Consider the following 22,539-nt stretch of genomic DNA (forward strand, 5'->3'; position numbering starts at 1 on the left):
GGAAGGACAGTGGTTAGGACTGAGTGCTTTCACTGCTGAGGATGTAAGTTCAATTCTTAGAGAGCTAAGATTCCACATGCCTTGCCAAGTGGCCCACCCCCCAAAAAAAAAAATTTTTTTAATATATAAATTTAAAAAAAGCAAAATTTAAAACTCCTAATGAGAAAACTGTGAATTGGCCTAAATCAACATATACACCCTAGGGGATTAATTGCAAACGTTTCTTTTTCATTTCAGAAAATGTACCTGGAATATGCTTCGCCCATCCAATGATAACCACCAACTCTCGATCAGCCAAGTCACACAGTGTAGTGAGGGCTTTGATGTCACTGTCGGGGACGGTAGGGTCAGGCATGGCATAGATCTTCTCCGGTTCAGCCACCAACAAATGTGAGACAATCTTGTTATCTGCAAGATCAGACGAGAGCACTCCGGGATCACTAGCAGCATCACTTCTCTTTCACACGTTCTAAACTAGGTAGTGGTTTGAAAGGAAAAAAACCCAAAGCCTCGAATAGCCTATGATCAACCCCAAATATTCCATTTATGGTTCAATGTATGTATATTAAAGTGTTTCGGAAAACCCACAGCAAGAAATAAACCGCCGCAGTCGTGACAGTCCTCTGCTTCTCCTTGGCTTTACCTGCCTTTGCTGGAATGAAGCATCTGTCCTGTAATGAAATTTTTTATAGCAAACAGATAAGAGGAGTTAGACGCTTTCTGGGTTTACTCTTTGATTCTTAAGTGGGATTTGGGGAAGCAGATTAAATAGTATAGAGCAATTTTAAAATAAAACTCCACGTGAACCACTGAAATGTAGAATGCAATGTGGGAGGCAAAGATCTAATGCCTGTAGACCTAATGGGCATCAAAGTCATTAATTGTCCTAATTCCTTTAAAAAAGAGCAAAGGTCAGAGCCCGTCTGCCTGGGTGAATTACTGACTGTATAACTCTATCTCTGTGGGATGCCTTCAATAGGAATGTCTTTCCTGTCTCCTCTCCACACACCCAGCCCATCTCCCAAACAGAGCCAATGTCAGTTTCCAGAAAAACACTCCTACTTAAATGTGACAGTGTTTTCTCTTCTGAGCGTCTAATTCTTCAGTCCTCTTTTATCATCTGTTGTCTTTAGTTCACTCTCTGGTTCAGATCTATCTGTCCGAAATTTGTGATATATGTTTTTAAAATCCTTCATAAAGTAAACACTAGAGACAAATGGAAAGCATCACATCAAATGTGTTTTATCGCTCAGGGCCATGTGAGAGTTTATGGAAGGGGTTATAAAGCCTTGCTAACGGAATGAATTTTCTTGTTGGCCCTGTTTCCAATTTTTACACGTAGTTTTAGATTTGATACTTTCTTCTAAGTGAGGAGATACAAATAGGTAAGAATAAACCCAGATATTTCAATATTCTACATCTTATGATTCTACAAAACTAAGGTCTTAAATGGGATCTTATGAGTCAAACCAAAGATTCTTCTCTGTTCACTGTTTGCCTTTTCCTCTAAATTTTTAACTATTTAAACTCAAAATGAAAAGACTTCATATAATCTTAGAATTGAAAACAAAGCTTTCTTTTTGTCTCCTTTAACAACAAGAATCCCTATCCAAGCTATAATTAGTAATTTTTCTGATACAGTTTAAAATTGTTATTACTATGACTTTCACATAAATTAATTTCAAATTATCAACATCAATAGTCCGTGGCAGTAATACTGGATTACTATCAAATTAAAAACACAGATTTGGGAGGAAATATTCCCAAATATCATATTTTCTAGAAAAAAATTAAGATCAAATAGAGATTCTTTTTTTTTTTTTTAATTTGCAGGATCTGCAGAGAATGACATTTGTTTCTCTTATATGCTATGGAAACAACACCCTGTTTTTTAGTTACGCTTGGAAAAGTTTCTGCTTTCATTGCTCTGACATTATAACAAAACCTGTCAGCAACTACTAGATTCTCAGGACTAGAAGGAAATGCAATAATAAAGGGTACAAAAATGTAACTGAAGGAAATAGTGATTCAAGTTTTTTTTAGTACAGGGAAAATGTTACCTATTTTTAGCTAAGTCAAAGGATACTTGACCAGAGGGGCCAGAAAAACTTGGTGGAGGCTTAGAAATTCCTATCATTCAGAAAATGGAATAGCTGGCAGCACTGTTTCGAGGTGAAGCTTATTTAATGTTTCCCTAATTAGAATCAATACAACCCAATTTTCATTCTTGGGCTTTTGTAGAACACAGACAATCAGTCAGGCTCCAGAAATCTCCCCCAGCCACTTCCTCAGCAATGCCAGGGCCCAGTCTCTTGACACTTATCTGACAGGATCTGAAAATTAAGTTTTATAAATGTTTGTTACCAAAACACACTAATTGGATGGACTAAGGAAAATTAACACAGAGGCCTAAGATAATGAGTAATGATTTATTAGGAGTCCTCTTTTATCTCAGACCAGTGGAGCTCACTGAAATTGCTGGAATCTCCTTCAAGGTACTTGACAAGCCTCCTCCCCATTCCCCAGGTTTACGCTGAAAACCATAGATGTTTCCCTACCCTGTGGACTTACGAATGGGCTGGTATTCATCCTTCTCTCAGTAGAGAAAATCATCAATGGTGTCAGTCAACGTTCATAGAAAATGAATGAGAAATGGCCAGTCTGGACATTTACTGAATCCAGGAAAACGAAACCTCTAATGAAATTAAGCATTAGTGTTTATTGCATTTTATTGTATTATCAGAAAGTTTTTCATTCTAATGTGCAAAATCTGCTTAATGCAGTCCTAGATTGTATTTGCAGAATGCCAAACAGCTTATGCAGGCTGAGGAGAAGATGCCAGATTGGACAATTGAAGGTATAATCAACATAATGTTTTTTGGAAAGGCAAAAGGAAACTATGCCATATGTTCACTTAAGCTTTAATTTTATGTAAAACTGGTTGTTTTTCCTTTGACATAGCTAAAATGTCCTTTCATTTACAGTTCAGGGTCTGTTTTATTTACTTAACAGATGCCCATATGCTCACATGGATGCCACACAGCAGTGCCCCCTCCTGGAGAGTCCAAAAGAGGACATTTTTTTTTCCTCTTCCCCTGCAAGCTGATCAAAAATGACCTGTGTCTTTTCTAGAACTGCTCTAGCTGCAACTTCCTCTGGTGAGAGCCCGTTGTGTCTTCTGAGCCAGAGACAGCTAAATAGAACTGTTCCCACAGCAGCACTTTTCAGTGCCTCGTATAAACTCTGTGCATAAACATCCTAAAGTATTAGCTCTTTTGCATTACAACAAGCCCCCCACACGTGAACCTTCACGTTGCAAACCTTCAATGTCTGGCCTGAGTGAAACTGTAGCCTGCCCTCCGTCTCCTATTGCTGATGATCCTTCAGCTCTACCATCTCCCACCGCCTCTCTCTCCTCCAGTCAGCTTCTTCTTGCCTCTTCACTTGATGCCAGCCTCTGTATACTAGCTGTTGTACTGTACTACTGGACTTTTCAACATAGTATAAGACTAAAAATGTTTTCTTTATTTTTTGTGTCTGTTTTATGTGTTATTTGTGTGAAAAGTACTATAAACCTATTACTGTATAGCACTACATAGCTGTGTTAGTAGCGTACCTAGGCTAATTTTGTTGGACTTATGAATAAATTGGATGTACAAATGAGCTCTTGGAATGGAACTGGTTGGTATGTAAGGGACTTACTGTACAGCCATGAACTGATTTTTCAGAAACTGGAACGCAGTTAACCACCTTGATCTATATTCTACCTCTTTAAAAAGATGTATCTATATTCTAGTTAATGACATAGAGAACAGGGCTTGCATTTTAGCTATGTACCTGTCCCCATTTTAAACAGCAACTGGACATTATCAAACTATGGGCTTTTAAAAAATAATTCATAAAGCCCATAAGGACATCTGAAATGGAACCACCAACCTATGCTTGTTATTAGTAGGACTCAATCTTGTTTTAATCTATTGCTGGCTGCTGTGTTAACCTTCCATAACTCCAAATTAATGAGGCTCCTAATGTATTTTCATTGGGAGGTTGAACAGTCAAACTCATTTAGTTAGTGAAAACTACAAAAATCACTTTCTTGTGAAATCTGAAACTAGCAGCTCCAATGAACTAATGATCACGGTATGATCTGTTTTATGTACCTCTGAAAATAAAGATAACCTGTAAATGTAAAAGTCGCACCATATAAGCTATGCCTTAGTATGCTTATGTTTCTACAAAATGACTAGGTTTAAAAAGAGGGGAGGGGCGGTAGGGGACAAGAAAGCCATAGGGGGAAAAAGATAATCAGCTGAGTTGCTATTGCTCTTCAAAGGCAGTCCCTGGGAAGAAAGCCACAGACCCCCCCTACCCCGCTTAGGGGAAGAGAAGCCTCATTGGAGTCAGTAGGAATGGGCATGCCAAAACTAATGTACCTAGAGCAGCCAGCTGGGAGGATGTCGTGTGCTGGAAAGCCAGACGTGTCTGCTGTACTTACATGGCTTTTTGGCTGGCTGAACCAGCTGAGGGTTCAGGTACGGGCTGTTCTCCGCATCTATTCTGCGTTTGTACTTCTGCCGACCTCCACGTACTCTGTCAAGACGCACTCCTGTGGGCAAAGACAGGCACTAACTTACTGTTGAGGTAACAATCTTTGGGACCAATCAAATACATAGAGGTAAGCAGAGAACAGAATGCTGAACGGTCCAGGCGGATTAGAGGAATGTTAAAAAAAAAAAAATGTGATAGTTAAGCCAAGACTGCTAGAGATTAGAAACCAAATCTGGAAGAGACACCCAACCTGAAAGACATGTATCCAAGGCCATCAAATCACCTACACACCAAAGAAAAGGCACCTTTCCTTGAGAATTAATACAAAGAAACTGGAATTTGGTGCTAATGTTGTTTCCTCCATTAGCGTGTATTCTCCTCATCATGGGCTTCCCCAGAGGCGCAGTGGTAAAGAATCCATCTGCAGAAGACTCAGGTTCCATCCTTGGGTCGGGAAGATCCCCTGGAGGAGGAAATGGCAACCCACTCCAGTATTCTTGCCTGGAGAATCCCATGGACCGAGGAGCCTGGTGGGCTGCAGTCCCTGGGGTTGCAATAGTTGAAAACACAGCTTGGCAACTAAACAACAGTCCTCTTCATCAGTCACCCCTGAAAGCTCAGTGTGTGGGCTCGAGTAGATGGGTCGATCCAAAGCTGTCCAATCCACCCCCGTCCATCAGAGGACTCCACATGGACCTATGGAAGTGAACCGAGTTGAAAACTTCCACGTGCTATAGAGAGCAGGAATCCCACACACGGGATGAGATCCAAGGACCGTTCCATGTTCTAACACCAACATGTCTCCGACGGAGTGTGTTATTTACATCTTGCCACACATCTGTATTTTGCTTTAATTGGGAGAAAACGGAGAGTAGGTTTGGACTGAATACAGGATAGAAAGAGGAGATTCCTGAAAGAATTCAGGAGGCTAGAATGGTGAAGAAGGGATTTGTTAGGAGGGCAGAAATGAAGCACGAAGCTAGAAAGAAGGCGAAAGGAGACCAACAGTAACACTTTTTCCCCAAGAATGATGGACTGGGTCAAGATTCAGAGAGGTTTTGCTGGCAGTGGATCAGCAAGATTAAGGAAAGGAACAAAAGGAAAAGAAAGGAATTGAAAAGAAAGAAATGTCTCATTTACATGGGGGAGTGGTGAGGAAGAGCTTGATAATAACCTGGTTTCCAGTCTATAATTACAGTTTAGGGTAGAACCATATAAATCTTTATCAAATAGAGACGATAACGCGAGTAAAGAGAGGGGTGAGAGATTCTTTCTGTGGTCTTAGATTGTACCTTAGCTGATTAAAAAACAGTATTAACACTCTCCAATAATAAATTCAGCCAAACAGTTCATTGTATTTTGGTATTTCTCACACACACACACACACACTATTTAGGATATAGTTTAGCAGCATTCTCAGTATTATTATTTTACCAAGGACCTCTCAGAGCTTTAAAAACACAAATAACCTCTGTAAAACTCTCATATGCAATGTTTTGCAAGCCAATGTCACAAAGATCCTGTTTTGGAAACATTTATCAATATCACGTTGCACATGTGGATTGTGGGGTAACTAAGTTACATGAAACAGTCCGGGGAAGGCTGATGTGTTTCTTTGTGAATCCTGAAGCTGAATATATGCACTCAAATGTTAAAGGTGATTATCAATCCATGAGCTAAAGAAAAATACAACTTTTCATATTATCTTAATAATACCACTTTAAGAGTTGATCCTTTTAGAGAGAAACACAAACATACACTTGGTTCTAGATAAAGCCTGAAATGTCAAATTGAAACTTCTGAGCATAGTTTAAATGAAATCAAGAGAAAACTTCAAGAGCAAGGAGAGTAGATTCAGATAAATAAATACCCAAAATCGAAGAAATTAGGTATAGTATCTAAGTTTTTAGGGGCTTTCTCAGTGGCTCAGACGGTAAAGAATACGCTTACAATGCAGGAGACGAGGGTTCGATCCCTGAGTTGGGAAGATTCCCTAGGGAAGGAAATGGCAACCCAATCCACTCCAGTGTTCTTGCCTGGAGTATTCCATGGACAGAGGAGTATTTAATGAAAACAGTAGTGCTAGGGAGTCACAAAGAAACTGTATTTCTTGACTGTTGCTTTTAAAGTACTTTGAGCCGATAGTAGAGTTTTACCCCTTTGATTATCTAATTTTTACTGTTCTATTTTTATTGTGTCTCTATTTACAAGTTTAACAGTTGCTCCCTTTTCCCCTTTTTAATTCAGGTTTCATGTTTTTTCATTTCTTTCTTTCCCCAAGATAGTTTTCTAATTTACACAGTGTGTCCACATTTTATTTGTTCATCTGAGATCCATTCAAATGTGTTTCATTGTAAGAGTTTAGGAAATTCAAAGCATACATAATTAAGAGTGGTATCATAGCACACGTGGCATCGAAGTCCAACACAATGGGGAAATTAATGATTAAAGGTGTAAAGAGAAGGCAGGATGAAACAAACAGAGAGAGAGAAAGACAATGGCAGACTAAAGCTAAGAAAAGGAGGAAACATTTAAAAATAACCGAAATTGTTAGAACCCATAAAGCTTGACATACTATATGTAAGCTTGACACTACTATATAAAATAGAAAATCAACAAGGACCCGTTTTTAGCATAGGGAAATCTACGCAAGTCTATAATGATCTACACAGGAAAAGAATCTCAAAGAGTGGATATATGTATATGTATAACTGATTCAGTTTGCTGTACAGCAGAAACTAACACAACACTATAAATCAACTATACTCCAACAAATTTTTTTTAATTAAAAAACCAAAAACAAGAAAGCTCACAAAATACATCTCAGTTAGGTTTTAGACTCCAAGATTTGCTTCTGGTGTTTGTCAAGACATGCATTCACCATGCGCAATATAGAGCCTCACACTGCTAAATGCTGAACAATACACTACCTATGTTCTAATACAGGAGTCTGAGCTGGTGAGTTTCTGACAACGGATTTTGTCTGTCATGAAGGCACGCGGAAGAAGACTATGGCTGAAAGACTGGATTCGAGGTCCCAGCTGGAAACAGTTCTGACATAGCCATACCTACCACACGAGAGCCACCAGTCAGCTTAGACAACTGGCCCACGTTTATGGGGAAAGCGCAACACTGAAATCATGATGAAAAAATGAATACTCTTTACTGACACAACTTTCATTATGTATTGTGCATTATTTTTGTATTTGTAGGAACAGATCCTTTAAGTATTAAGAAATAATTTTACTACTGTGCATTTCCTTTCAACTTTGAACAATGAATTACAGAAATACTCCTAATAACTCCCTGCATGCTCCCTCCAAATTTAAAAGCGTGTCCTTTCCTCCCTCTTACATTTATTCTTTTTCTCCTTTTTCCTCTTTTTCTTATTATCCACACCCCACCCCACCTCACTGCAGTGTGTGGGTAGATAAACTACTGTCTATCCATACATCTGGACTTCCCTGGTGGCTCAGATGGTAGAGTGTCTGTCTACAATGAGGGAGACCCGGGTTCGATCCCTGGGTTGGGAAGATCCCCTGGAGAAGGAAATGGCAATCCACTACAGGACTATCGCCTGGAAAATCCCATGGACAGAGGAGCCTGTAGGCTACAGCTATCTCATCCTTCTCATTCATCCACACATACATCTATCCATCCAACCAGCCAGCCATCCCACTGTATATAGCTCTCTAGTTTCTAAATATAAATACTCAAGCACTTTTTATATAAGTCATAGTCTCTTTATTTCCTAAAATAAAGATCAGTAGGAAGGACACAGGATTCTTTTATGATTTGTAACTTTAGGTAAATGATATTCAGTAGATTATTATATAGAGAAAAATTAGATATTGATGCTACTTGATTAATAATTAATACAGTTATGTAGTGAAAATTGATGGACAGTCAACAGAAAAAGTGTTCCTGCCAAGTTCAGATAACAATTAATGGTAAAAATTTATAGAATCAATATATTTTAAAAGATCATAATAATTTAAATGTCAAAATTTTATTCCCCTTTTTAGGGCGTGAAAAGTAGGCAAATATCAATAGTTTCAACTAAAAAATATTTATACCACTTTTAACCTCTGTTCTAAATCTGGGAAAACTTTTTATGCTGCAGTGAAATGATGATGATGATGACGATGATGATCTAGTTTAGCTGACTTCATACTCAGTGAAATGTTTGAACTCAAATCCTAGTAACACACCTGCAACTACTACAGCATCCTAAAATTACTCATATATTTACTCAGTTCTGCTTGAAGAAAAACATACTCAAAGGCTGAGCGCCAAAGAACTGATGCTTTTGAACTGTGGTGTTGGAGAAGACTCTTGAGAGTCCCTTGGACTGCAAGGAGATCCAACCAGTCCATTCTGAAGGAGATCAGCCCTGGGATTTCTTTGGAAGGAGTGATGCTAAAGCTGAAACTCCAGTACTTTGGCCACTTGATGCGAAGAGTTGACTCATTGGAAAAGACTCTGATTCTGGGAGCGTTTGGGGGCAGGAGGAGAAGGGGACGACTGAGGATGAGATGGCTGGATGGCATCACTGACTTGATAGACGTGAGTCTGAGTGAACTCCGGGAGTTGGTGATGGACAGGGAGGCCTGGCGTGCTGCGATTCATGGAGTCGCAAAGAGTCGGACACGACTGAGCGACTGAACTGAACTGAACTGAACTGCAAACCAATTCCCCACCCCCCCCAACCCAAGCCCAGGACAATCACAGAACACCCAAGTACACAAGTGGCATAGCTGTAAAAGTTAGGTCAGCCTCAACTATGTCTTAAAACACGTGGACCCAGCCTCTTTAGCTGTGCATCTTTGAAAATAAACAAGCTTATTCAGCTGAGTCATATTAATGTATGCACTAAAGCTGTAAAAGTTACTTTAAAAAGTCTGATAAAACACTACACAGATTTCATGAAGAAGTCTACTATCAGCATATTTATAGTTTTAAAGTTTTTCCAGAAAAATGTTTCTAACTGTAATAATACAATAATTTATTCCTAAATACTATAGGAAGACTATGTTAAAAAAAAAATAAAGCATAGTTGACAAATCAGAATGCTTTGTTTCTGGCTCTTTCATTAACCAGCTCTTGAATTTTGTTGAACTCCTTAACTTTTTGCTTTCCAAATATATGAATATTAAGACAATATTCTCCCAGATGTTTTGCTGCAATGATTCAATATGATATTAATATAATATTTGGATATTACACAAATGCATTATTAAAATATTTTATAAATATTAAAATGCCAAGGATATTGACATTATATCAAAATTTTGTTGAAATATTGTTATGTTACTTTATTGAAGTATATTCTGCATCACGATCATTTACTGAAAATCTACCCTGATGGAGTTTGACGGTCTACCCTGTCTCAGTTCTATAGGTCAACAGATTTGATATATGATTGAATGGTAAGATAATACAAAAGATAAAAGCCCATAATGATATTATTTGATGTATAAGTGAGTACAGAAATATGGTATCTCATTCTATTTACTGTTCATCCCTGTTACTAATAGTATCTCTTAGAGATTATTTTAGAATAGGTATAGAAACTAACCCAAATTCTATCCAAAAGAAAAATACTTTCTTTGAATTTAGCTATAAACATAGACTACAAAGTTAAGTAGAGAACTGATAATTATTCAACTAACCTGATGCATTTCATTTAAAAGTCTTAAACTATTTCAGCAGAAGCAAAGAAAAACAACCATATTTACGATCCGGACCAAGAATATCCTGATTTGCCATAAACAAACATCAATCTAATCCAAATATTTCCACTGCCAATGGCAAAGCCTGCCCCTCTACATCTTTACAATCTTAAATACAAACAATTTCTGTTGGGACTTCACTTGAAAACCATTTCTGAAAAAGTTAAAAAAAAAAAGACTTCTCTCAGGAAATAAGACACCCACAATGTTCAATGTTTGACAGGATGTGAAGTTAATTAAGGCAATTGGACTTCCTATTCATGTGGAGACTGCCATTACCTTTTTTTAAAAATAAAAGATTTTAATAGTTGGCATTACTGACTAAACAGAACGCTTCACACTGCTTCTTCTTTCAAATACTGCATGAGCCTGCATTGCCACAAGGGAATCACAAATCTCATACACTGTCAGAATTTACAAAATTGAGAAAGCGAGAATAGGGCAAGAAGGAAAAAAAATATGCTGTGAGGCAAATAAACGCCAAAAGAAGTAAAACAGTTCAGCACAAGGCCTTCTTAGGTCAGCTCATTTTAAGTCTACATTTTATGCCCAAATGCAAATTTTTACAATATTATATAGTCCGAAGTCCAAAGTATTTTCCACATTTTTTAATAGCACAAAGTCAGAGGCATTTCATAGGACAATAAAAGTTCTCTTCAGATAATTCTATAAGGCAACCCTAGCCTATTTGGCTAAATCAAAGACAAGGTTTTCATAATACTGTTCTCTAACACACATTTGCTAAAAGAAAAACCAAAACATTAATTACACAGACCCATGGAATACTTAAGATACAGAGTCATATTAAAGTAATGATAATCTTTAAAAAGAAAGTGAAATCATTTTTTTTAAAAGATTAGTGACTTTAATGACTCCTAAATAAATAGCTGGGTTATTTAAATATTACCAACAGGACTTGTGATCGAGGATAGGAAACAGATGGGAAAATACTGATAAAACTTATGAAGCAATAAGGTGAAGAGAGTGGGAACTTTCTTTCCCACTGTATCTCCTGATACCGCAGCTTCCTTTGCTGCGGAAGGAAACGTGGTTCCTTAAAGTCAGAAAAATAAATACCTAGGTGTGCTCTTGAATTTGCCTGAGATTTCTGTGAGGGAACCGTCATAGACAGAGGGTAGGGAAAAATCCCTTTGTGGGACTGCAGGAAAGAAGAAAAGGCAAGTCAGCAGCATCAAAACCCAGCAGAGAGAATTTTAGTGGCAGCCTCTGACGGGGTTCTCCTTCAGAACAGCATCCTTACAGAGAGTACCAGTTTTACCTAAAGTAGCTGGGTGTATTTATAGGCACCACAGTAAAAGGTGAGTGGAACTTATTTGTATGTTGACACACATACTCCAGCAAGAATCTAATCATATTAAAGTACTGAGGATCGTGAGAGACAATAAAATATGCCAAGCCTTAGTTATCTGTTTAGTATTACTGCCCCTTCTCTAAATAGACAGCAATGCTGCTCAACATGGCTTCATGATGTGGTTCCTTTCTTCCTACTTCAGTAGTTTTTTGACTCCTGATACCCGCATCTCCCTACCAAGCTGCTGCTGCTGCTGCTAAGTCACTTCCGTCGTGTCCGACTCTGCGCGACCCCACAGACAGCAGCCCATGAGGCTCCCCCGTCCCTGGGATTCTCCAGGCAAGAACACTGGAGTGGATTGCCATTTCCTTCTCCAATGCATGAAAGTGAAAAGTGAAAGGGAAGTCGCTCAGTCGTGTCTGACTCTTAGCGACCCCATGGACTGCGGCCCACCAGGCTCTTCCGTCCATGGGATTTTCCAGACAAGAGTGCTGAAGTGGGGTGCCATTGTCTTCTCTGCCCTACCAAGCAGTGTCTTCATTTCTAATGGAACGACTCAGTCTCTGTATGAAATGTCTTGGAATCAACTGGAACATCCATGAGTTATGAGAGCTTCTTCCAGGCAATGGGTTAACTTTTATGTATATGGACACACTAGATGCTTATAGCAACCCTATGAGGCTATCATTATCCCATTTTACAAATGAGAAAACTGGAATTGGGAAGAGGCTGAGTCAGGAGTGGCAGCTGGGGACCATGGCTGCAGAACTCACGTCCTCAAGCACTCTGTTTACACTGCTTCTCTGTCATCAAATTCTATTTTTGGAAAAGAGTGTGTGTGCTCAGTCCCTTCAGTTGTATTAGACTCTTTGCAGCCCTATGGGCTGTAGCCCAGCAGGTCCTTTATTCATGGGATTCTCTAGGCAGGAATACTGGAGTGGGTTGCCATGCCCTCCTCCAGGGGATTTTCTCAACCCAGAAATCTGCATCTCTTCTGTCTCCTGCATTGGCAGGCAGGTTCTTTACCACTAGTGGCACATGGGAAACCCTTGGAAAAGAGCATGTGGTATTAATATATACTCCAAGAGCAGAAGCACAGCCAGATAAAACCCAATTGTTGTGGTAAACAATACTTGCCTCCTGATGGGAGTGTGTGTAAACCGTGGGGCAGAATGATGAATGAGCAGGAGAGATGAACACCTTTACCCCACTGAAGGGCTGGGGCTTCTCAGGTGGTCCCAGTGGTAAAGGGCCCGCCTGCCAATGCAGGAGATGGAAGAGACACAAGTTTGATTCCTAGGCTGGGAAGATTTCCTGGAGGAGGGCATGGCAACCCATTCCAGTGTTCTTGCCTGGAGAATCGCATGGACAGAGGAGCCTGGCGGGCTACAGTCCATGAGTCAGACACGACTGAAGTGACTTAGTGTATATGCACACACAAAAGGGCTAGGCATTTTGCACCTATGACTCTGTAAAGCATCTTCACATAGAAGTTTATAGCTCTGTGACTGTAAACCAAAAATGATAAACAAATTCAGTCACTCTGCTTTTCTGCTGAGGTAGGGACCCAGAGAGATTTATTTCCTTGCTCCCTGTTCCTCTTTAAACATCAGTGAAGTAAGACAAGGACTGTTTGGCCAGGGCCATGGAGGGAAAGCAACACTCTGGCTGAGTTTTGCAACTTAGAAGGAGACCCAGATGGTGGCTTTTCAGCTAGACCCCCCGACCAATGGTTACATTTACATTTACATTTCTGCTGGAATACCATTGCACGTCCAATACTTCGGCCACCTGATGCGAAGAGCTGACTCATTTGAAAAGACCCTGATGCTGGGAAAGACTGAGGGCAGGAGGAGAAGAGGGCGACAGAGGATAAGATGGTTGATTGGCATCTCCAAGTCAACGGACATGAATTTAAGCCAACTCTGGGAGACAGTGAAAGTGAAGTCTGGTGTGCTGCAGTCCACGGGGTGGCAAAGAGAGGGACACGACTTAGCGACTCAACAACAACAATGTGAAAACACTGTAAGATCTGCTGAAATAAAAGGGGAAAATCACACAAGGAGAGAAAATGCATATCCATTAAGTGGGCTTTTTTTTTTCTTTTTAACTGAATCCTCAGTCACTAAAAGAGATAAAAGCCATGACTCACATTAAAGCTTCCTTGCTCTACAGATGAATTAACAATTAGCAAGGGGAAGTCTTTCGTTTTGGTCTCCTGATAGCTATCTGGACTATTAAACATGTGAGCCTTGCATAGGAAATTACAGAGGCTTCCCTCTGTTGCAGATTCAAGCTACAACCAAAATACATTTGTAGATTTCTGTACCTAGGACACAGCCACAAAGAAGTCCCTCCTTTTTTTTTTTTTCAGGGTGTAATTCACTTCTTTTAGCTGGTTCTGAGGCATCTGTGCTAAATTTATAATCTGGGTGATAGCCAAAATAAAAATCACAGAAAGCTGAAATAGTCATAGTTTATAAAATACTTTGCAGGGAAAATATGATTCCACCAAGGGACCCAAGTTGCTTCATCTGAAGCATGGAGCCCTAATCTATGACACATACAAGTACAAATTAGGTCATCTGCAACAGGTGACAAGTTTTAATTGAATGTCTTCTGTCTGCAATTCTGACAAAAGGTGAATGGAAATAAATGAGTCTGGCAAGAACGGCCCTGAGCCTTACAAAACCCAATATCTCATTATTTTTAAACAGCTATCTATAAACTGATGCTGACAAGCCTTGAACCTTTTATTTCTGCTCAAGATGAGGTGGTGTGCAGGGAAGGAAAAAAAAAGGGAAGAAAAAGGGGCATCTAGAACATTACATTAAACATGCAATACCTACCATTATTACTTCCCCAACGTAATTAAAGGAAATCTCCTATTCAAAAGGCACTATTTCTTACTTTGCTTGATGTCAGAGAGGAAGAGAGAGAGCATGCTTGCCTTGCATTTGCTTAAACATAGAGATTGCCTTTAAGGAAAAAAAAAAGAAAATCTTCCCTTTCTTTCTTTTTGGCCTGTTAAAAATTTCATAAACTATTCAAAGAGATATTACGGTGGTGTAAACCTATCTAAACTCTATGTTGTCTGGTTACTATTAAATACTGGTGACTTCCTTTTACCCTTTTCAAAATTGCCTTCTCCTGTGAATAAAGTTGTGAATTAGCAGGTAAAGACATGAAATGTGGTTGCACATCACCATCAAGAAAAGTGATTCTACTAATCCACAATTAAATTTGACACTGGCAGCAATAAGTTTAACACAATAATAACAGTAATAACAGTGCACAGTACCCCATGGGGATGCTCTGTAAACAGAAGCACAAATATTATTTATGCAAAATTCAATGCCCTGTAAAAATGAATTAAATATGAAATCAACCAAGCTGGTTTATAAGTTGCAGGTTGAGAGCCACAGTCACTGTGTTTCATTCAATGGAGAGGAAGTCAGTGGAGACCAAGAAACCAGACATGGATTTCAAAGAGAATACAGGCTTTGGGAGAAAAAAATAAATGAGTGACAGAGAAAGACGGTGGTAAATCGGGAGGTCATTTGGTTTTCGTATGTATGATTCTAGATCACGTGGGCAGCCAACGTAGAGTTTATGAAGGTCAAAAGAGAAGCTGACTGTAATGAATCTGCCTGCAATGCAGATCCCTGGGTTGGGAAGATTCTCTAGAGAAGGGAATGGCTACCCACTCCAGTATTCCTGTCTGGAGAATCCCATGGACAGAGGAGCTGGTGGGCTGCAGTCCATGGGGTCTCAAAGAGTTGGACAGGACTGAGTGACCAACATTTTCACTTTTTACTTGGTGACTTTAGTGGGGAGAACTTGAAGCCCTGGCCAATTTGTTAGGAACTCAGAAAAAATAATAAAAATGCTTTACCAGGGCAGGCTGCAAGTTAAATTGCTTCAGCTATGTCTGACTCTTTTTGAGACTCCATGGACTGTAGCCTGCCAGGCTCCTCTGTCCCTAGGATTCTCCCGCAAGAACTCTGGAGTGGGTTGCCATTTCCTCCTCCAGAGGATTTTCCTGACCCAGGCTCAAACAGAAATTCCAAGAGCCAACTATAAGATACCAAAGTGACACATGATGCTTAATATTTTTCCACTGCTATGATCTGGCAAAATTGAGATTGGATATAAAGTAAAGCTAGCAGAAGGAACATATGTCTGGGCCACGTGAAAAAGAATTATACCTAAAATACACAGGAAAAAAATCAGTAGAGATCAAATGTTAATATAATTTAATGTATACACACCGAAATTTCATATCAGTGAGACATTTTCTTGCTACCATGTGACACTTCTTATGATATTGGCAGCAATGAGTTTAATAGAGTAATAACAGTAATAACAATACACAGGACTCCATGGGGATTCTGTGTGTAAACAGAAGCACAAAGAAAATTTATGCAAAATTCAGTACCCTGTAAAAAAGAATTAAATATGAAATTAAGCTGGTATTCAAGTAGCTGGAATGAGAACCACAGTCACTGCATAATATTCAAATAGAGAGGTACACAGTGGAGTTCAATGGCCTCACTGTAGGTTTTTAGTAGAGTAAACAAGAAGTGCCGTGGGTTGAATGTTTGTTTTCCCCCAAAATTCATATGTTGAAACTGAATCCCCCAAGTGATAGTATCTGGAAGTGAGGCCTTTGTGGTGATTGGATCATGAAGGTGTAGCCCTCATGATGGGACTAGTACTCTTATAAAAAAGGTTTCAGGGGACTTTCCTGGTGGTCTAGCGATTAAGACTTCGCCTTTCAATGGGTTAGGGTTAGATCCCGAGTCGGCAAACTAAGGTCCCGTGTGCCCAGAGAGCTCTCAAGAAAACCTCACTGAACGCTGAATCTGCCAGGGCCTTGATCTTGGACTTCTCAGCCTCTGGAAATGCAAGAAATAAGTGTCTCTTCTTTATAAGTCACCCAGTCTATGGTATCATGGTATAGTACCCCAAATGGACTAAAACAAGAAGAAATGAAGAAAAAAAATTTAAAAAGACTCAGCCATAAGAAAGAATGAAATAATGCTATTTGCAGCAACATGGATGGGTCTAGAGACTGTCCTACTAAGTGAAATAAGTCAGAAAGAGAAAGATAAATACCATATGCTATCACTTTTATGTGGAATCTAAAATATGACACAAGTGAATTTATATATGAAACAGAAAAGACTCACAGACATAAAGAACAGAATTGTGGCTTCCAAAGGGCATGGGGAGGGTAGGAGAGAAGGAATGGGAGTTTAGGGGCAGCAGATGTAAACTATTACCTCTAGAATGGATAAACAACAAGGTCCTACTGTAGAGCACAGGGAACTATATATATATATACACACACACACATATGTATACACACACACACACAAATAACATACATATATGGTGGTTTAGTCAATAAGTCACGTTCGCCTCTTGCAACCCCATGACTATCAGACTAGTCTACGAGACTCCTCTTCCCATAGAATTTTCCAGGCAAGAATACTGGAGTGGGTTGCCACTTCCTTCTCCAGGGGATCTTCCCAACCCAGGGATTAAACCCAGATTGCCTGCATTGCAAGTGGCCTCCTGCAACTCAGGTGGATTCTTTACTGACTGAGGGAACGTAACATATATACACATGTATATAACTGAACAATATATATAACATATTTAAAAAACTGCATAATTTTGCTGTATAATAGAAAGTAATATAACACTGGAAATCAACTATGCTTCAATACAATTTTTCAAAAGAAGGGAGATAAAGAGATATTCTACAATGGATTGATTCAACGTCTAATATGAAATTTAAAAATACAATAGTTTCCCATATGCTTCTCATCCAAATCTATGTACCATTACTAACTCCCATTCATCTGCCAATTATGCTAATTTGTGAGGAAAATTAATGGAAAAAAAGAAAAGAAAACCAAGAGAGAGTGTGAATGAATGGTCTAAGCCTTGCAGAAGGACAGACATGGGGAAGATGGCATGGTGGATTTAGAATACACTTCCAGCACATGGGTCCACAGGGCACATGGAATTCAGTTTTCCTCCCCTAGAGTTATTGAGGAATTTAAGACCTCATGAGAAAAACTAGGGTAGAATAATCATGAGCGGCAGTGATAATAAAAAAGCACTTATACGTAAGTGACATAGTCACTAAAATAAAGACAAATATGAAAAGACTATTAATAACAGACACACTATATAAGTCATGTTTCCTGTACAATTAATTTCCATTTACCATCCTTTGATCTCTGGAATATTTTTAGTATCTTCCTTCTACCTAGTTTCAGCAAGATAACTATAAATTCAGTTTGAATTGCTGTAGATAATACATGTATGAAAAGACATTTTTTAAAAAAATCTGTTTTTTAAACCAAATGTTCACTGACACACTTATGTTACCATTTTGGGAACTGAAGTCTTAAGCAGGTGCTATTCCAGATTCATGCTTAATGAATGTTAAAGATTTGGGGGAGAGTGATGCATAAGCAAATATAAATATAAACATATCAAGACTTTCAGTCAAGGAAAAAAAACAATGAAGAAAGTGCTTATTCTAAGGCCAGTAAGAAAACTGTACATTTAAAGTGCAGTGAGGGGTGAGGTCCATGGGCTGTACTTTTGTTCTTATATTAGGATGTGTGAAGAGTGTGTAAAAAAAAAAAAAGACAGGAAACACCAATGATATTTCCAGATGCCAAATACAGTGGGTCTTGGCTGAGGAAAGCCTGTATCTGTACCAGATCATAAATTTCCTGAAAGACTTCCCTGTGTGTAGTTGCTATAGGAGGGGCTAGCTGAAGGTACTGCCAGAATACCCAGAATGGCCCACAAGGGCAGGAAGAATCTTGAAATCCTAAAGGTGCCAAGAAATGAAGAACAGGTTTTTCTAGGCACAGGCAGCTCAAGGCTAGATGTTGGGAGTTAAGCGTCTTAACTGTCACTGCCTCACATGGAACGCAGTAGAATTTCCCAAGAAAATCTCGCAGTATTCCAAACACATCTTCTTCGTCTTTCCTGTCACAGGTGCACTCTATATTTTTCTATTATTTTATTTCTTTAAATTTATCTGGCTGTGCTGGGCCTTAACTGCAGCACGCTGTATCTTTAGTTGTGGTGTGCACGATTAGTCGCTCAGTTGTGTCCGACTTTTCTGCAACCCCATGGACTGTAGCCTGCCAGGTTCCTCTCTGTCCATGGGGTTCTCCAGGCAAGAATACTGGAGCGAGTTGCCATTTCCTTCTCCGGGGTGAGGGGGTCTTCCTAACCCAGGGATAGAACCCACATCTTTTGTGTCTCCTGCATTGCAGGCAAATTCTTTACCTGCTGACCCACTGGGGAAGTGCTTTAGTTGCAGCATGTGGGATCTAGTTCCCTGACCAGAGATTAAACCTGGGCCCCCGGCATTGGGAGTCTGGAGTCTTAACCACTGGGCCACCAGGGAAATCCCATTTCTCTATATTTTTAAAAACACAATCTAGGTTAAACTCAAACTTAAAAATATTTTATCTATTATGTATGTTCTTAATTTCATCGAAAAGTTGAGGGTGAAGTCATGGTGAGAAATGACACTCTAATTGAAACAGCTTCAAGGGATCAAAATACAGTCAGATGATTTTGATGTACATTTTAATAGCATGTTGCTCTGTCATTGCCCTTGTAGTATAAGTCACACAGAAGACACTCAAAAATACTAAGTGAATAAAATTTACAACATGCTTTATAGCCATGTACTAATCAGGGTCTTTTTCTTTTTTCTTTTGATATTTCTAAACCTAGAATGTAAACACAGAAAGATAAGGACCTCTTGTCATTTCTCTCAGTAATTCTTATTTATCATGTCTTTCTTAACTAATAGATTGTAACTTTAGAAAGGTAGAGAAAGCTTGACAGTGGCAAAACAGCATGAAGCAATTAAAAAAAGAGTTGTTCAAAGGTGTGTGCATGCATTTTGAGTCATTTCAGTCATATCCAACTCTTTTTGACCCTATGGACTGTAGTCTGCCAGGCTCCTCTGTCTGTGGGATTCTCTAGGCAAGAACACTGGAGGGAGTTGTCATGCCCTCCTCTAGGGGATCTGCCTGACCCAGGGACTGAACCCATTCCTCTTGCGTCTCCTGCATCCGCAGGTGGGTTCTTTACCACGAGTGCCACCTGGGAAGCCTTCTTTTGAAAGGGAGGACATCTAAATTGAATTTTTCAATATTCATCCTTGTAATATAAGAGGAAACAGCATTTGATTTACTGGGAAAACCTCAGATAAGAATATTAAGAAAAATTAATTCATAAGAATTATATTTAGATTCCACATATTGAGCAAGAAAGGGCAAGGTCCCTATACTTGGGAAATTTGATAAATGAAGAAAACCATTCTCTTTCCCAGACATTTTTATTGCTCTCTAGTCTGGAAGCAGATGAATGAATGTGATCACGTGTTAAGCTCTCTTCCAGTTCTAAGACTCTATGAATGAAATGGTATACTTAAAAAGATGGAATTGACCCACAGATTCAGAGTACAGAAACTGCCTTGGCAGTGGGAAACATCAACATACTTCATATCTTAAATCAGGAAGACCAGAGCCAAATGGATAGCATTAATGAACCAGAAGAGCAGAAGGTTTTCTGGCACAGGCCTCAGCCTTCCCCTTTCACTGACCTTGGCCAAATGCATTTCCTTTTGTTCTTGACAATAATACAGCAAATAAAGTGCCCATGTTTGAAAAGCGCTTCTAGCTTATTACTGCATTAGGAAAAGATCAATGCCTGTTGCATATGCCTGTGCAGACTGAAGGATGGAAAATTAGAAACAGCTTCAGATTTGTGAGCACTGTACTACACAGAGACTAGATTATGCTGAGGAGAGGGCAATATGACCTAATAATGGAGATTAAGAAAACGACCAATGAGCAGCTAATACCTATTCTGGTACTTAAGTGAATTTCATCTGGAGTTTCAAAATAAAAAGGCATTTGGCTAAATAGGATCAGGTTTCAGTAAATATGCTACAGTGAGTAATGTTTCATCTAAACATCTATAGTCATCCTTTCAGGGATTCCCTGGTGACTCAGTCAGTAAAGAGCTTGCCTGCAATGCAGGAGACCCAGGTTTGATCCCTGGGTTGAGAAGATCCCTTGGAGAAGGGAACAGCAGTCCACTCCAATATTCTTGCCTAGAAAATTCCAAGGACAGAGGAGCCTGGAGGGCTATAGTCCGTGCAGTCGCAAAGAACTGGACACAACTGAACGACTAACACACACACACACACACACACACACACACATATACACAGAAATTATAGTTATATATCATGTATATATGCATATATACATAAATACATATAGAAATAGATGTGTCTGTGCGTGCTCAGTGGAATCTGATTCTTTGCGACTTCATGGAATGTAGCCCACCAGGCTCCTCTCTCCATGGGATTTCCCAGGCAAGAATATGGAATGAGTTGCCATTTCCTTCTCCAGGGGATCTTCCCGACCCAAGGATCAAACCTGTGTTTCTTCCATCTCCTGCATTGCAGGCAGATTCTTTACCACTGAGCCAGCTGGGAACCCCTATTTAGAAATAGATAAATACACACAAATTCTAAATCAATAATATACAGTTCAGTTTCTTTACCTTCTTGATAATGATCTGGCAGGTCTAATGACTCTGTAGCAATTATTTATTTGCAAGATTTTTCCATTCAAAGAAAACCCATGTTACATGAGTTCACATAGATGTTTATATCGGGAGTTGCAAATTCAAACAACTACAGGGACTCTTGATGTAAAGTGAAGAAGTGAAATGGACTGTGTGTTAAAAAAAAATAAGGAGGACGTGCTGTGGTGACCCAGAGACCACCGGTCCCACCATGTACACAGTCCCTCCCAGCACCCCTATGATGCTGCCTTGTGGGGGTGTAGGCGCATCCGAATGGAAGGCCAGCATTATCAGTTTCCAGTTCCAAAAGCAGCCAGCAATCTGGATCTTTACATAAAATTACCCAGTGATTACATGTTCACACCAATTTTTAGCTAATCAATGGCCCTCAGGATGCCAAATTATAGTCTTTGGTTTATCTTCTTTAACACAGGGGCCATTTGTTAGAAGTTCCCTGATAGAAGTCAACTATGACAGCTGGCTGATTAAACTGCTCATACTATAAGCTGGTAGCTATTTAGAAATTTTATTTAGGCCTTCCTTATATATGAGCATAACTTAATTGCTTAAATTGTTTGATAGGCTATATTCTGAAATTCGAATTGAAAAATGCTATTATCCACAGGCACAGAAAACAAATTCATGGTTACCGAAGAGAAAAGGAAGTAGAGGGACAAATTAGGAGTTTGGGATTAACATACACACACTACTGTACATAAAACACGGAACGACCTACTGTGTAACACAGGGAACTCTACTCATATTTTATAATAATCTATAAGGGAAAATAATCTGAAAAATTATATATATAAAGGCATGCAAATATGGGCTTCCCTGGTGGCTCAAAGGTTAAAGCATCTGCCTGCAATGTGGGAGACTTGTGTTCGATTCCTGGGTTGGGAAGATCCCCTGGAGGAGGAAATGGCAACCCACTCCAGTGTTCTTGCCTGGAGAATCCCATGGACAGAGGAGATTGCTGGGCTACAGCCCATGGGGTCGCAAAGAGTCAGATAGGACTGAGCAACTTCACTTTCGCATGCAAATATATACGTCTGTGCATAACTGAATCACTTTGCTGTATACCTGAAACTAACACAACACTGTAAATCAATTATACTTCAGTAAAAAAATAAAATTTAAAAAATGCTACCTAGTAGGGTTTTAGGTATAATAATGTATAAAATACAAGGATTCTGATTAGAAATTATTTCAAACAAGAGTAAAAAGTGAATCATCTATACCCACACAAAGCACCTGTCAGTTAAGAATGTTGACATGTTTTGATCCACATAA

The 22,539-nt window shown here is 39.3% G+C and overlaps 1 protein-coding gene across 29 annotated transcripts in view; it reads right to left on the reverse strand.

The window, feature by feature from the left end:
* ESRRG (estrogen related receptor gamma) overlaps positions 1-22,539 on the reverse strand; it is a 696,316-nt gene that overhangs the window by 67,093 nt on the left and 606,684 nt on the right. For all 29 annotated transcript variants that reach the window (XM_069544591.1, XM_069544604.1, XM_069544607.1 and 26 more), the window contains 2 exons: positions 4,496-4,606; positions 247-408 (listed from right to left, as the gene is read on the reverse strand). In XM_069544591.1, coding sequence (XP_069400692.1) covers positions 247-408; positions 4,496-4,606 — 273 coding nt within the window. The remainder of the gene's footprint in view (positions 1-246; positions 409-4,495; positions 4,607-22,539) is intronic.

This window comes from Ovis canadensis, chromosome 12 (genome assembly GCF_042477335.2).
Source record: "Ovis canadensis isolate MfBH-ARS-UI-01 breed Bighorn chromosome 12, ARS-UI_OviCan_v2, whole genome shotgun sequence".
NCBI lineage: Eukaryota > Metazoa > Chordata > Mammalia > Artiodactyla > Bovidae > Ovis > Ovis canadensis.